The sequence below is a fragment of the Puntigrus tetrazona genome, chromosome 19 (genome assembly GCF_018831695.1).
Source record: "Puntigrus tetrazona isolate hp1 chromosome 19, ASM1883169v1, whole genome shotgun sequence".
Lineage (NCBI taxonomy): Eukaryota > Metazoa > Chordata > Actinopteri > Cypriniformes > Cyprinidae > Puntigrus > Puntigrus tetrazona.
The window spans coordinates 18849478-18861537 of NC_056717.1; the positions used below are offsets into that span (position 1 = coordinate 18849478).

The 12060-nt window shown below is 38.7% G+C and overlaps 1 protein-coding gene across 2 annotated transcripts; it reads right to left on the reverse strand.

The window, feature by feature from the left end:
* Positions 1-1371: 1371 nt before the first annotated feature.
* Positions 1372-11823, reverse strand: tmem170b (transmembrane protein 170B). Of its 2 annotated transcripts, none has more exons than XM_043217004.1 (3): positions 11380-11823; positions 3975-4145; positions 1372-2365 (listed from the first exon to the last, which is right to left on the reverse strand). In XM_043217004.1, the coding sequence occupies exons 1-3, from the start codon at positions 11645-11647 to the stop codon at positions 2235-2237; spliced, it is 570 nt and encodes a 189-aa protein (XP_043072939.1). In that variant the 5' UTR covers positions 11648-11823; the 3' UTR covers positions 1372-2234. The 2 variants fall into 2 exon arrangements, with proteins under 2 accessions (XP_043072939.1, XP_043072940.1); XM_043217005.1 differs by having other exon boundaries at positions 11491-11822.
* Between the last annotated feature and the right edge of the window lie 237 nt (positions 11824-12060).

Sequence of the window (12060 nt, forward strand, 5' to 3'; positions counted from 1 at the left end):
TCACCTGGTCTTTGCCCCAGGCATGTCAAGGCTTTTTTTACCCACGAGTGGGTTATACACCTAAAGTGCCCTCTGTTACACCACAGCCGATCGTACTGCAGGCCTTCTGTCCTCCCCCCTTCCAGGATCTAGACCAGCGGAAGTTCAACTGCATGTGTCCAGTGCCATCAGACTGCGTCTCTGCGGAGGGACCAATTTCCGAGAATAGGGTGGCGCTGCCGCTAAATGGACTGTTAGCAGGTGGATAGTTGAGGCTATCCACCTGGCCTATAAAGCCTCTGCACTCCCATGCCCTCTCGAACAGAGCGCACTCTACAAGGGGTATGGCGGCCTCTAAGGCTTATCTTAGCGTCCCCCTCGGGGACATCTGCAGCGCTGCGGGGTGGTCCACGCCCTCCACTTTTGCCCGGTTTTACAACTTGGACATGAGGGCTGCTCCTGGCTCCTCTGTCCTTTTGATGGGTGGTCTGAGGACCCCTTTTCACAATTATGGCGGCGTGGGCATCTGTTCCCAAAGCGTTTGTGACGCAGCTCGAGTTCCTGAAGAATTACAATGTAACCATGGTTCCTCTAGGAACAGATTTGCCGGCGCTTACTTCACTACGAGGCTGGTGCGGCATCGCAGAGCGTCACTTTATACTTCCTGGTCGGCGGCGTCATCTCGTCCATGACGTCGCTCCCCTCCATTGGACAGACTTTACATGTGTTCAGAACGGCGCCACGCTGGCGTTCCCAAAGCGCTTGTGACGCAGCGCCGCGTCTGCTTTCCATGGTTACATTCGTAACCCGAGACGCTTTTCTGCAAACACACAGCTTTTTGCTTTATACCATGTTAATTGATGGACTGGATTTGTGTGGATTATTGTGGATTATTGTGATGATTTTAGCGGCTCTCATTCTGATGCCACCCATTCGGTGCCAAAGATCCATTGGTGAGCGAGTGATGTAATGCTAGATTTCTCGAAATCTGCAAACTCGTCTACATCTTGGATGACCCGACCTTTTACTTTAACAGAGGACTCTTCCTCCTGTTCTCTACAGAACTGTAGTTCATACCGTTTTGGTGAAGTCTATCGGGAAAAGGGAAACATACGGAAGGCAAATAATTACCAGTGCAATTCACACATCTGTTGGCAAAGACCCACGAGTGACTACTTTCAAGTAGGTTGAACTTGTGATGCCGAAGGAGAAAATCAGCCTTTGATTTACTCTCAAACTGGTTAGGATGAGTCCAGGACAAAACTGTCTCTCTTGTCTTTTAAGGCCTGAGGTTTAAGTCCCCATATTTGAGCAGGGAGAGTATTGCCACAGTAATGCTGGATAAGAACGGATTATACATGAAGATGTTAAATACTGCGTACAAGGACAAGATCAGATTTGAATGTTTCCAAGATATAATCGCAGTTGGTGGATTACATCACATCCTGACACAGAACAAGACGTTGTAGTCCATAGTGACTTTTCGAATACTTGTCTTCGTTTTAAAACTGACAACTGATTAAATACCACAGTTAAATATTGATACTGATGCGTTACCATATTATAATAAGGCATTTTTCCATTATGGATAAATTGATATTCATTAAAAGAGACCAGATTACACTTAAAACTCCTTAAATTAATGTCCATATTGCATCCCAGCGTATAGATCTTACACCTTTTGGACGGTTTTCAAAATGCAGAAAGTGCAAAGTGGAAAAAGAAAACTGGACATGGTAATACCGCTGGACCAAAGGGAAAGTCTATAATAATACAAAACAGGAACGCTTTTTGGGCCGTTCAGCAGAGCAGAATTGATCAAATGTTTGATGACGGACAGACAGTCAAATTATTAGAGGATGATTTCGATGCATCCATCTCGGCCTGACAGCCCAGCTACGGCTCCAAAACCAGCCAGTTTACGTAAAGCTGAAGCGATCCGTGTGCAAAAAAACGAAACAAACGTTTAACGAAGACAAACAGACATCCGGAGAGTCGTCTCAATCCTCCATCGAGGCGGTTGGCACGTTGAGAGAGTTTAGTCGTTGGCCTATAATGCTGTTTTTGCTTCTTGAAATGTTAAAATCTCCAAGAGGGTGTCATATAGTGGTCCGTCGGCCATCGGTGACTCCTAAAGCTCATCGCTTTGCACCGCAGACAAAACTTCTGCGGTTTAACCCCACTCACCTCAACCTTGGCTCCTCCGCCGGCCGATTGGCTGCTAGGTGTGTCGATCAATAACGCTTTTAGCCCGTTTAAAGAGTGGCCAAGATCCGTGAGAATGAGATGATGACGGTGAAAGCGGTCTGGCCCACCCCGAACACCAGAGCTTCGAGAGGAGCCATGTCCTTCCCTGCCACACGATACACACCTGCCACCGCTGCACCTGAGACAGAACGCGTCAACCTTCGCATGTAACTTCATAGCAAAGATTGCAGGCAAACATTTATGCTGGCTTGAAAAAGCCTAGTCTGAAATGTTAAGCATAAAGATTTAAAAAGAAGCATTGGAGACAACATCAGTGAGGCATCAAGTGAGCCACGAAAATGATAAAACCCCGCTTCAGGTAAATCACACATCTGAAATGTTTTTGTGACTGTCTGATTAAAAGTTGAATTAAGACACCAAATATTTTCCACTAAATTTCTACTTTAAAAAAATAGTAAAACATTATGTCATTTCGGCTGAAAATTCAGCTGAATACTGGATATAGAAGTTGATCTGCAACATTAAAGAAAATGAAATTTGATCAGTTTAAGGCAAATTAATGTGCTCTCAGGGTCCTGTTTGGGAGTCTTACTAATCTAAAATAAAAGACTTATGGCAAAGATCTCTAAACTGGATAACACATTAGCCTGGTTCAGTTATTCATGTTCTCCAAGTAGAGATCTGACTGTTATTAAACGTTTTAGTGACATGATTCAGTGTGCTTGTCTAAAAGCCTGTGTGTAAGTTAATGCATATGTAAGCTGCTGTGTGTGACAGATGTGTCTGTGATGTGGCTCTCGGTTAATGTCTCTCTCTCTCTCTCTCTCTCTCTCTCTCTCTCTCTCTCTCTCTCTGCAGAATCTATATTAATAATAAAGCAGGCCACTGGGAATGGCCACTACAGTGTACGGCTATATATAAATAGTGTCAAACTCCATTTGTGTCTGACTTGAGAACAGCTAACAGCTAATGAACTGACACCCTGCTCATTGTCCTTACAACATCTTTAACATATTACATTATACATTTATACAAAAATAAATAGATAAATAAAATGCATTCAGAAATATGTCTTCAGTATCAGCCAAAATAGTTCTGAAACTGACCTCAATAACAGCTAAGACAAATAACTCTAGAGAACAGCATTTTGCTAAACATATGCACTATGATACATGTTATATTTTATTGCACTTATGGTCAAAGCAAGTTTTTAATCACGCATCATTTAAATGTTAACAGTATATCATTAAAAAGTCGTATACTGTATGTGCCGTTTAAAATTTTATATGCAAATGTATTTTATTTTAGCGTAGATTATTATATGCACTCTATTAATTATATTAAACTCTTAGTGATGCATTAAAAAAAATAATATTCTGGTGCATCATTAATTATAATGCATTTTAATAATTACTTAAAAAATATTTACAAGATTTTCAATTCAAATCAATTAGAAATACAGCATGCACAAGCAAACACAACTCAGTTTTACTTCAGAAAATATATAAAAATATATATAAATATATATATAAAATATATATAAATATATAACTCTGGTTATATAATAAATATATCTTTTTTTGCCGGCAGATTTTTTTTTCAGAATTGAGGAAAAAAAAGAAGAAATTCAATCAAGCACGTTTTTAAAAACTAGCATTACTGAATCAAGCACAAAACAACCAGGGACATTTAATAATGTGACATTATTTCTTCACCATAACACTTATTTCTAAAATTGCTTAGACCACAAAGGCTGATAAGAAAAGCAGAAGTGAGCAAGTACTGACTAGTGATGACCCCGCCGGTGAGAGAGGCCAGGAACCCCACGCTGATGAGCACCAGTGTGATGATCCGTCCTCTCTTATGACGCTGCAGCGTCACACACATCAGCAGACCCACGGCACTGTGAACGAACAGAGACGAGAATAGACACCACAGGAACACCCAGTACCACATCTCTGCAGACACAAAGAGAGAGAGAGAGAGAGAGAGAGAGAACAAACCGGTCAGAAAGTTAGCTGGTTTCCAAATATGCACATAAACAGCATATCTTTCGGGAAGCATATGCGTGAACGTCAGCTTCATTTAGCAAGTGGCAACCAGTTATGTCAGTGCATTTTACTGAATTTATGTTGTATAAAACAGTTAATACGGATGATTCACGCTGACATCGGATGCAACATGCAGCACGCTGTGAATGTAGTATGGTGCAATAAATATAATTCTGAACCAAATCATGCATAGCCATTTTCTGTGCCGCTGGTCAGATCAGCTAATAACAAAATACAAGGCACATACTGGGTTTTGTTCTTATTTCTTAAAAAAAGTTCTGCTTTCGTTGAGTGAAGAGGAACTGTTTTGCGCGGAACTGCTGCTAAAGGAACACTAACAAACTAAAATTTAAACCTACAGTACTTGCGCACTTCATACAGTAATTGATTACAATTAAGAGACTGCAATCTTTGTCTTACATTATATTAATCTGTCATTTATTACTTTTCAAGTGCCTTTTAAACTCATAATACAAAAAGGCACAAATTATAACCGCCACAGACCACTAATATGCATCACAGCTATTAATACCATACATTCTGAAAAATATTAGTGATTTCTGAATGATCATGTGACGCTAAAGACTAAAATAGCGGTTGTCGTCCCAGGCATAAAAATATATTACATAAACATACAATGTATTAACAGAAAAATTACATGACGCAATATTACTGTTTAGACTACTTATAATAGAATAGTAAAGCCTTGGTGAGCATAAGAGACTTTCAAAAACATTTGAACAACAAGCAAACTATAACTTAGTCCAATTATGCAAAAGCATAAAAATCTGTGTCATTGTGCCTGTTTAGGATACACAGAACGTTTAGCTTTGGCGAGACAAAAGAACCAGTCAGTCCAAAAATGTCTAAAATGTCATTTCCACCTCATAATTCTATTACGCAATTCGGTGCACATGACATACAGTATGTTGGCTAAACGTTACCAAAACGACATAATTCTGCACGCTCTCTTGGAACAAATCTGATGAAATAAATGAAAGTTGCATTAAAGTCAAAATAGCCGAATATGCCTGTATTTGAAGGAGAGTCCCGAGTCAGAACACATCATACCAGAGAAGAACACACCGTACTTATAACAGCGAAGCTCAATAAATACTCACCGTCTCCAACCTCACTTTCTCATAAACTGTCCATTCTACTTTCATTTACTCTCTCTCTCTCTCTCTCTCTCTCTCTCTCTCTCTCTCTACTTCGCACTCCATATACCTCTCTCCGTCTACCATGAGCTTGGAGACTGTTATTATTTAAGTGTCTTGTTCACACGGCTCTGAAGGGAGTAAATGGGCAGTTTGGCTCCGCTGATAAGAACGAGTCGTCTCTGGAGCTTTCCGGAAGATTCCAGGACATGGGCGAACATCGGAGCTCAACAACCAAACTGATTGTCGGACTGCCGTTGTCATGAACTCTGGGAAATGCAGCTCCACATAAATGAGAAACGCTTGAGAAACCACACGCTCAGGCGGAAATATTGCTGACAGCCATAACTTAACATGTCAAAGCAAACGTGTCATGTAACAAACTGTATATTTGCACATGCAACGCTATACAGTACTGATTGTTTACCCTAAAGCATAAAGAGATGCTATGCCATTAGGCTCTATACATTTATCATTTCAACACATTTATATTACATTACATCAAATATAGGGGTAGTTGATCAACGTGTTCTATGGTGTGACAAAAAAATTATAAGATAGATAAACCTCTCTCATGCTATTTGTAACTCTAAGAATGAAGATACATTTTTCTCATGTCATCTGTGTGTAAACTTCATTTTTTTCTACATTTTTGCTATGTCACCACAGGAAATAGTCCTATATACTACATACTATATATACTACCCATATAAGAAGACTCTGAAGTGCACAAAGGCTGCAAACAGTAATATATAAAAAGCGTATAAGTGTATGAACAATGTTCATTAGTTAACAATATTAGTTCAAATGAACTAAGAATGAACAATATTTCAACAGCATGATTACAACTCGTTATAATTAATGCTAATTTCAGCATTTACTAAAATCGCAAGTTGTGTTTGTTAACATTAGTTAACTAACAATGAAGGGTTGTATTTTTATTCATGTTAACAGAGATTAATAAATACTGTAATGAGTGTATTGGCCATTGTTTGTTCATGTTAGTTAATACATCGCCTAACGACATACTGGAAAAGGAAAATTGTGAAATATAATTAACAATTAAAATGGCTGTTTTGTATTTCAGTATATTTTAAAACGTAATTTATTTCTTTAGAGTACACTCTAACATGCCGATTTGCTGCTCAAGAAATATTTCTGATAATAACAAGTCATTTTTAGTAATTGTGTAAAAGTAGCAGATCAGCATATTAGAATGATTTCTGAAGGACACTGACGATTAGAGTAATGATGCTGAAGTTTATCGTTATCATATTTTAAATGTAAAACAGCTATGTAAAATTGTAATAATAATATATTGTTTTAAGTTTTAAGCAACCTTTGTCTCAGTCACTTATGTATCAGTAATCCTAAACACTGACACACAAACACAACGTATTGATTAAGCTATAAGCCGCCAGTCACATGATAAATGAGACATAACATTCAGTCAGAAAGGCCTTTGTGCTGGGAATCTGTAAACCGTACATGCACAGGCACACATGAACACACACATCACTATAACAGATCAACAATAGCAACACAGAGTCCTCCATCAAACTGCGTTATCAGTAAACTGAGGCAGACGGACACAAAAGCCTCAGAGCCATGCTGTGCCAGGAATGAGGTGGCACTGCCTACTGCCTCAGTCAAACAAAAAGAACAGATAACACACAAATAATGGACAACACACACTTCAGCACTGAGATGCGGGATGAGAGACATTTTAGAACAAATGGACTGGAAGAGAGAAACCGTGAAAGACCCACAGTGGAGTAAAATTAAAGCACAGAGATCCAGGAACACAGGCGATGACGTTGATGGACAGCATTCCTTCAAAGTACTACTGACCCACATTACCAAGTACAGAGACACTTACTCATTACTTCAACACATTTTACTCAATTAAATAAAATAAAATAAAATTATATATGATGGAACAATAGCTTTTTTTCAAACATTAAAAGTCTGGGAGAAAATGCGCCCAGTATTAATTATTTAGTAATAGCACAGAACAGTCACAGCTATTGTATATTATTTTAAACCTAAAGTAATATTTTGCATGCTAATATGCATGTTTGCATATAACATTTTAAAAACGATGGTTCACAATTATGGTGAACAATAAGCTAAACAATAGATGATATTAACTATCTGAGTCTAGCTATGGCATGACATCAAACGGAAAGTCATGATTTTATGGCTTCTCGTGCTACACAATTCTACACATTTAAAAAATATATATAAAATACATAGATCTAATTAGCGCAGAATCAACTTTTAACAGCTATACAACAACATAGAAGGTCATATTGTTACAAGGGAAAAAAAGAGGGTTCAAATTAAAGCATTCAGTGCTTGAAAGGCCTCTTTAAACAGGCTGGGCGCTGGTCGTGTCAACAAAGCAGTTTCCGAGGTGACAAAAAACCTCTTTTGTCAGGCTGTCAACGGTCACCGCGAGGAACAATGTTCACCAGCATCAGCATATAATGATGTACGGCAAATACAAACAACCAAACCTCTTCTTCCAATTAAGCAAACGAACAAATAAACAAGCCTACCATCATTAGGCACTGTCTATCTCTGTGGCGAACCACAATATACAGGACCAAATTTTAAAAACCAGATGCTAATTGAGACATCGCGGATCTTTACCAATAATAAACTGTAGTTAAAACTTCGTTTGAACTTTCTAATGTACTTCTGCACAGGAAACCACTGATTATTGAGACACGATGTACAAGTGTCTGGCAGATGCTAAAACATTACACTAGAGAAGAATTTGACAGAGAACCCATTTAAACACCCACAGACTTTCACAGGAAAGCACAAATCAAATTTACATCAGAAATATACGTTCTTCTAATATACACTACAATAAAAAACGGCTTTGTTCATCAAGATTGCATTAAAAATCGATCAAATGTGACAATCAAAATATTTATAATGTCACAAAATATTAATTTTTTATATAAGTACTGCCTTTCAGAACCTTCTATGATCCTGAAAAAAGCATCATGATCTCTACAAAAAATATGAAGCAGCATAACACTACAATACAATACAAAAAATGTTAACCGATAATAAAAAAAATAATAATAATTTTGAGCAGTGACTCAGCATACTGGAATGATTTCTGAAGAATCATGTGACACTGAAGACATGAGAAATTATTTATTATATAGATATATTAATAGTAATAGTAATAATATTTCACGGCTTTGTTGTAAACTGCATGCAAAAGCAACCCATTTACGACCCCAGACAAACCCAAGTTTCTAAGAACGCACTGTTCACCCAAAAGCACAAACAACTGCTAAGTAGGCAGTAGTCTGTCTCCTCCCTAAACAGCAGAAGGAAATGAAATGACTAAATAGGCTTGTTGCACTGACCAAAACAGGAAACGCCATTAACTTTTCTTCCGAGTGTGAGTTTTCATCATCTCGTGCATTCTCTTTGGGTCTCTGCGTTTCTGCACCTGTGTTGTTCCTTCACATCAGCACAAAGAGAGACATCCACTGCATCAGGGCCATCTGAACACAGCTGTGTCTGTCAGCTTTAGAGGTGGATGGGGAATTTGATGCTACCACCGATGTTCAACCTCATCCTATCAAGTTGCTCTGCCAAAAATGTATATTCCGTCATCGTTTACTTGCACAAATAGATGTGTGGCGCTTTTATCGGCGATTGCCTGTCGTGGTCACTCTGACCTGGTGTTATTTAGAAAAGAGCTGCAAGGAACCTCTCAACACAAATAAAATTGCATATTGCTTTGGAATGCCATGAGGGTGAGTAATAATGACTGAGGGCTTTGGGGGATTCTTCCTTCATCAATCATGCTACCTGTCCCGCAGCTCTCTCAAAAAGTTGCATCGTGTGTTGCGTCATGCCAGATGTCCGCTAGATTGCAGAAATTATAATCTGGCCAAATCTCGGAAGTGAACGGGCGTGTCATGTGCCTCACGCACAGCAAAACCGGCCTGCACTTGTTCCCTAGAAATGCTTAGTGCTGACTTCAAACGTCCGTTTACTTATGGTCCGGTTTGTATATTGTATCGCATTGTTCTCTGCTGTGTGTAGCCAGTATTTCAGTGATCGTAAAACAGTTTTGACTCAGATTTAAAATTTTGCAATATCAAAATATTTGTAAATACTATCGAGAACTGCAAAAGACCATCAAAATTACATAAAATATGTCACATTAAACATAATATTCCATATATATTGTGCGTGTGTGGGTGTGTGTGTGGGTGTATAAATATAGAGCTGTCGTGATAACTAATTTAATATATAAACATAACCTATATGCATTCATATGTGTGTATTTATATATACAGTACAGATATACTGTACATAAACAAAAACTTTTATTTTGAATAAGATGAATCGCGATTAATCATTTAACAGCACTATATATATATATATATAGTATAACAAAAAAATTAATTATATGGTTTTATGTTTAACAGATTTTTTTTAACAGACAATATGTGGAAAAAACATAGATTATATACAGTATGTGTATATAATACGTTATATACATACAGTATGTGTGTGTGTGTTAGTGTGTTACTATATATTTGTATGTATACTATATGTCGCACAGAGAAAGAGCTATATAGATAGAGCTTATACACTTATATATTATAGAGAGAAAGAGAATTATCCGAACAATTTTACACCAAATAACATCCGTTTCATAGATGCACCGCTGGTTGTAACACATTAAAAGAAAAGAAAATACGGTCGCTGTAGATGTTTGTACAATTATGGGTGTGACTACCTTATCTAGACCCTTAAAAAGGAAATGATCTATACTTTGGGCGATATGTGGGAGTTTTTCACAGCAGGTTACACCCTCGCCTTTGAATAGATGTTTTTACACAGTGTTGGTGTTGACTAACACAGTCTGCTCCAATTCAAATACGACTGTATTGCCACCAATCAGAGGAAGCACACAATCCACAAGGCAAAAGCCTGTATAATGCTGCACAAAAAAAGCCCACGAGCACGGTATCATGTGGAGACCAATATGGTGACGGTAATTACTAACGATTACTCCACTACACAAGCAGAGAGCCGCCAGAAACGATGCAATGACTCAAGATTAAGTAAAGATTAATGAGTGGCAGGATGCTTTTCAAAGGTTCGCATCAGACTGGCTGCAGGCATTAGTGCACTACGGTCTAGACGTGCACAGCTTTTACTTTAAAGTGCACAAAAGTCAACAGTTCAGAGTCAGGTGTACGAGAAACCATTGTTAGTTTGGACTCAGCTATGTCACTATAGTATTCGCTGAATATACTTATCCTTTGGAGTACTATAATTATTACAGTATTTCGAAAAGATACACTTTATGCATATCTTGATTCTGAATTATACCACATTAATCGTTGCTGAGATAAACCAAATACAAAACGTCCTTATTGCAGTACCATAGTCTTAACGTGTTTTTATAAATATGTTCCGAGGCAAAATCCTGTTTTTTCCACATTTACCATGGTAATACTCGAGCGATGAATACAATAATCGTTCATTTAAATAATAAGGTATATATCATAGTACCGTGGTGCCACATACGAGATGTAGTTCGCTGGAAATACACACTTAAAATATAATAGATATTAAGTAAGGCATGCAATACTATACCTTAGTGCCAAATTATTATTTACAAATATTGCCACCCTTACAAAAGTGTATAATGTGTGTAATGTTGCCATGTTTTATGAACATGTTCCAAAGTAAAATCATATTTTTACCATAATAATAGGCATCTGCTACATCTTTTACAATGCTATGATGTTAGTAGCACAAGAGATAGTAGGCAATATAACAAAGTGCCATGGTATTGATATAACGCAAGGGACTGGCAATACACACTTAATATATAATATAATAAGTATTAAGTAACGCACGCGATGCTAAGCGTTGTGTATTATTCATTTGGCATGTAAGCAAACAGTTAGTGTAATGTGAAGTGTGACCTTGTTCAGATGGGATGCTCGTGCGTCTGCCGGCGTGGAGAGGCGTGTGCGCGCGGCTGGATGAGACACAAGAGCCCGTTTCACCGGGTCTTTCTCCTCGTGCGAACGTACCTGTGAAGTGCTGTAGGGTCGGTACCGTGCCCTGGACCCACAGGCTGAGCACTTGCTGCACCGATAGATTAATGGAATAATCCTTGTTCATGTTCGCGCTGGGCGGCTGGAGCGCGGCCCTCTTGCTCAGATATCTGACCGAGGATGGGGGACACATGGAGCCTCTTCACCGGTGCCGCTGCTCGCTGGAGGAGGATGGCGGAGCGGCGGTCCGTCTGATCAGCTGCTGCTCAGGGGCCATGATGGGTACGGCTGACACACACATACACTCACACATACACACACACTCTCTCTCTCTCTCTCTCGCTCTCTCTCAATCACACACATACACGCACGCACGCACGCACGCACACACACACACTCGCGAGCGCTTCTGCATGGCTCTTAAAGGCGCAGCGCTCTTAAAGGGAGGTGAACAGCACATTCACATTACGACCGAATACAGCAGTTTATGAATGAATTACATATATTGAAATTATTCTGAATTGAATTTAGAATGAGAGAGAGAGAGAGAGAGAGAGAGAGAGAGAGAGTAGAATTCTAAATTAAATTGAATAGCATGCTGCTATA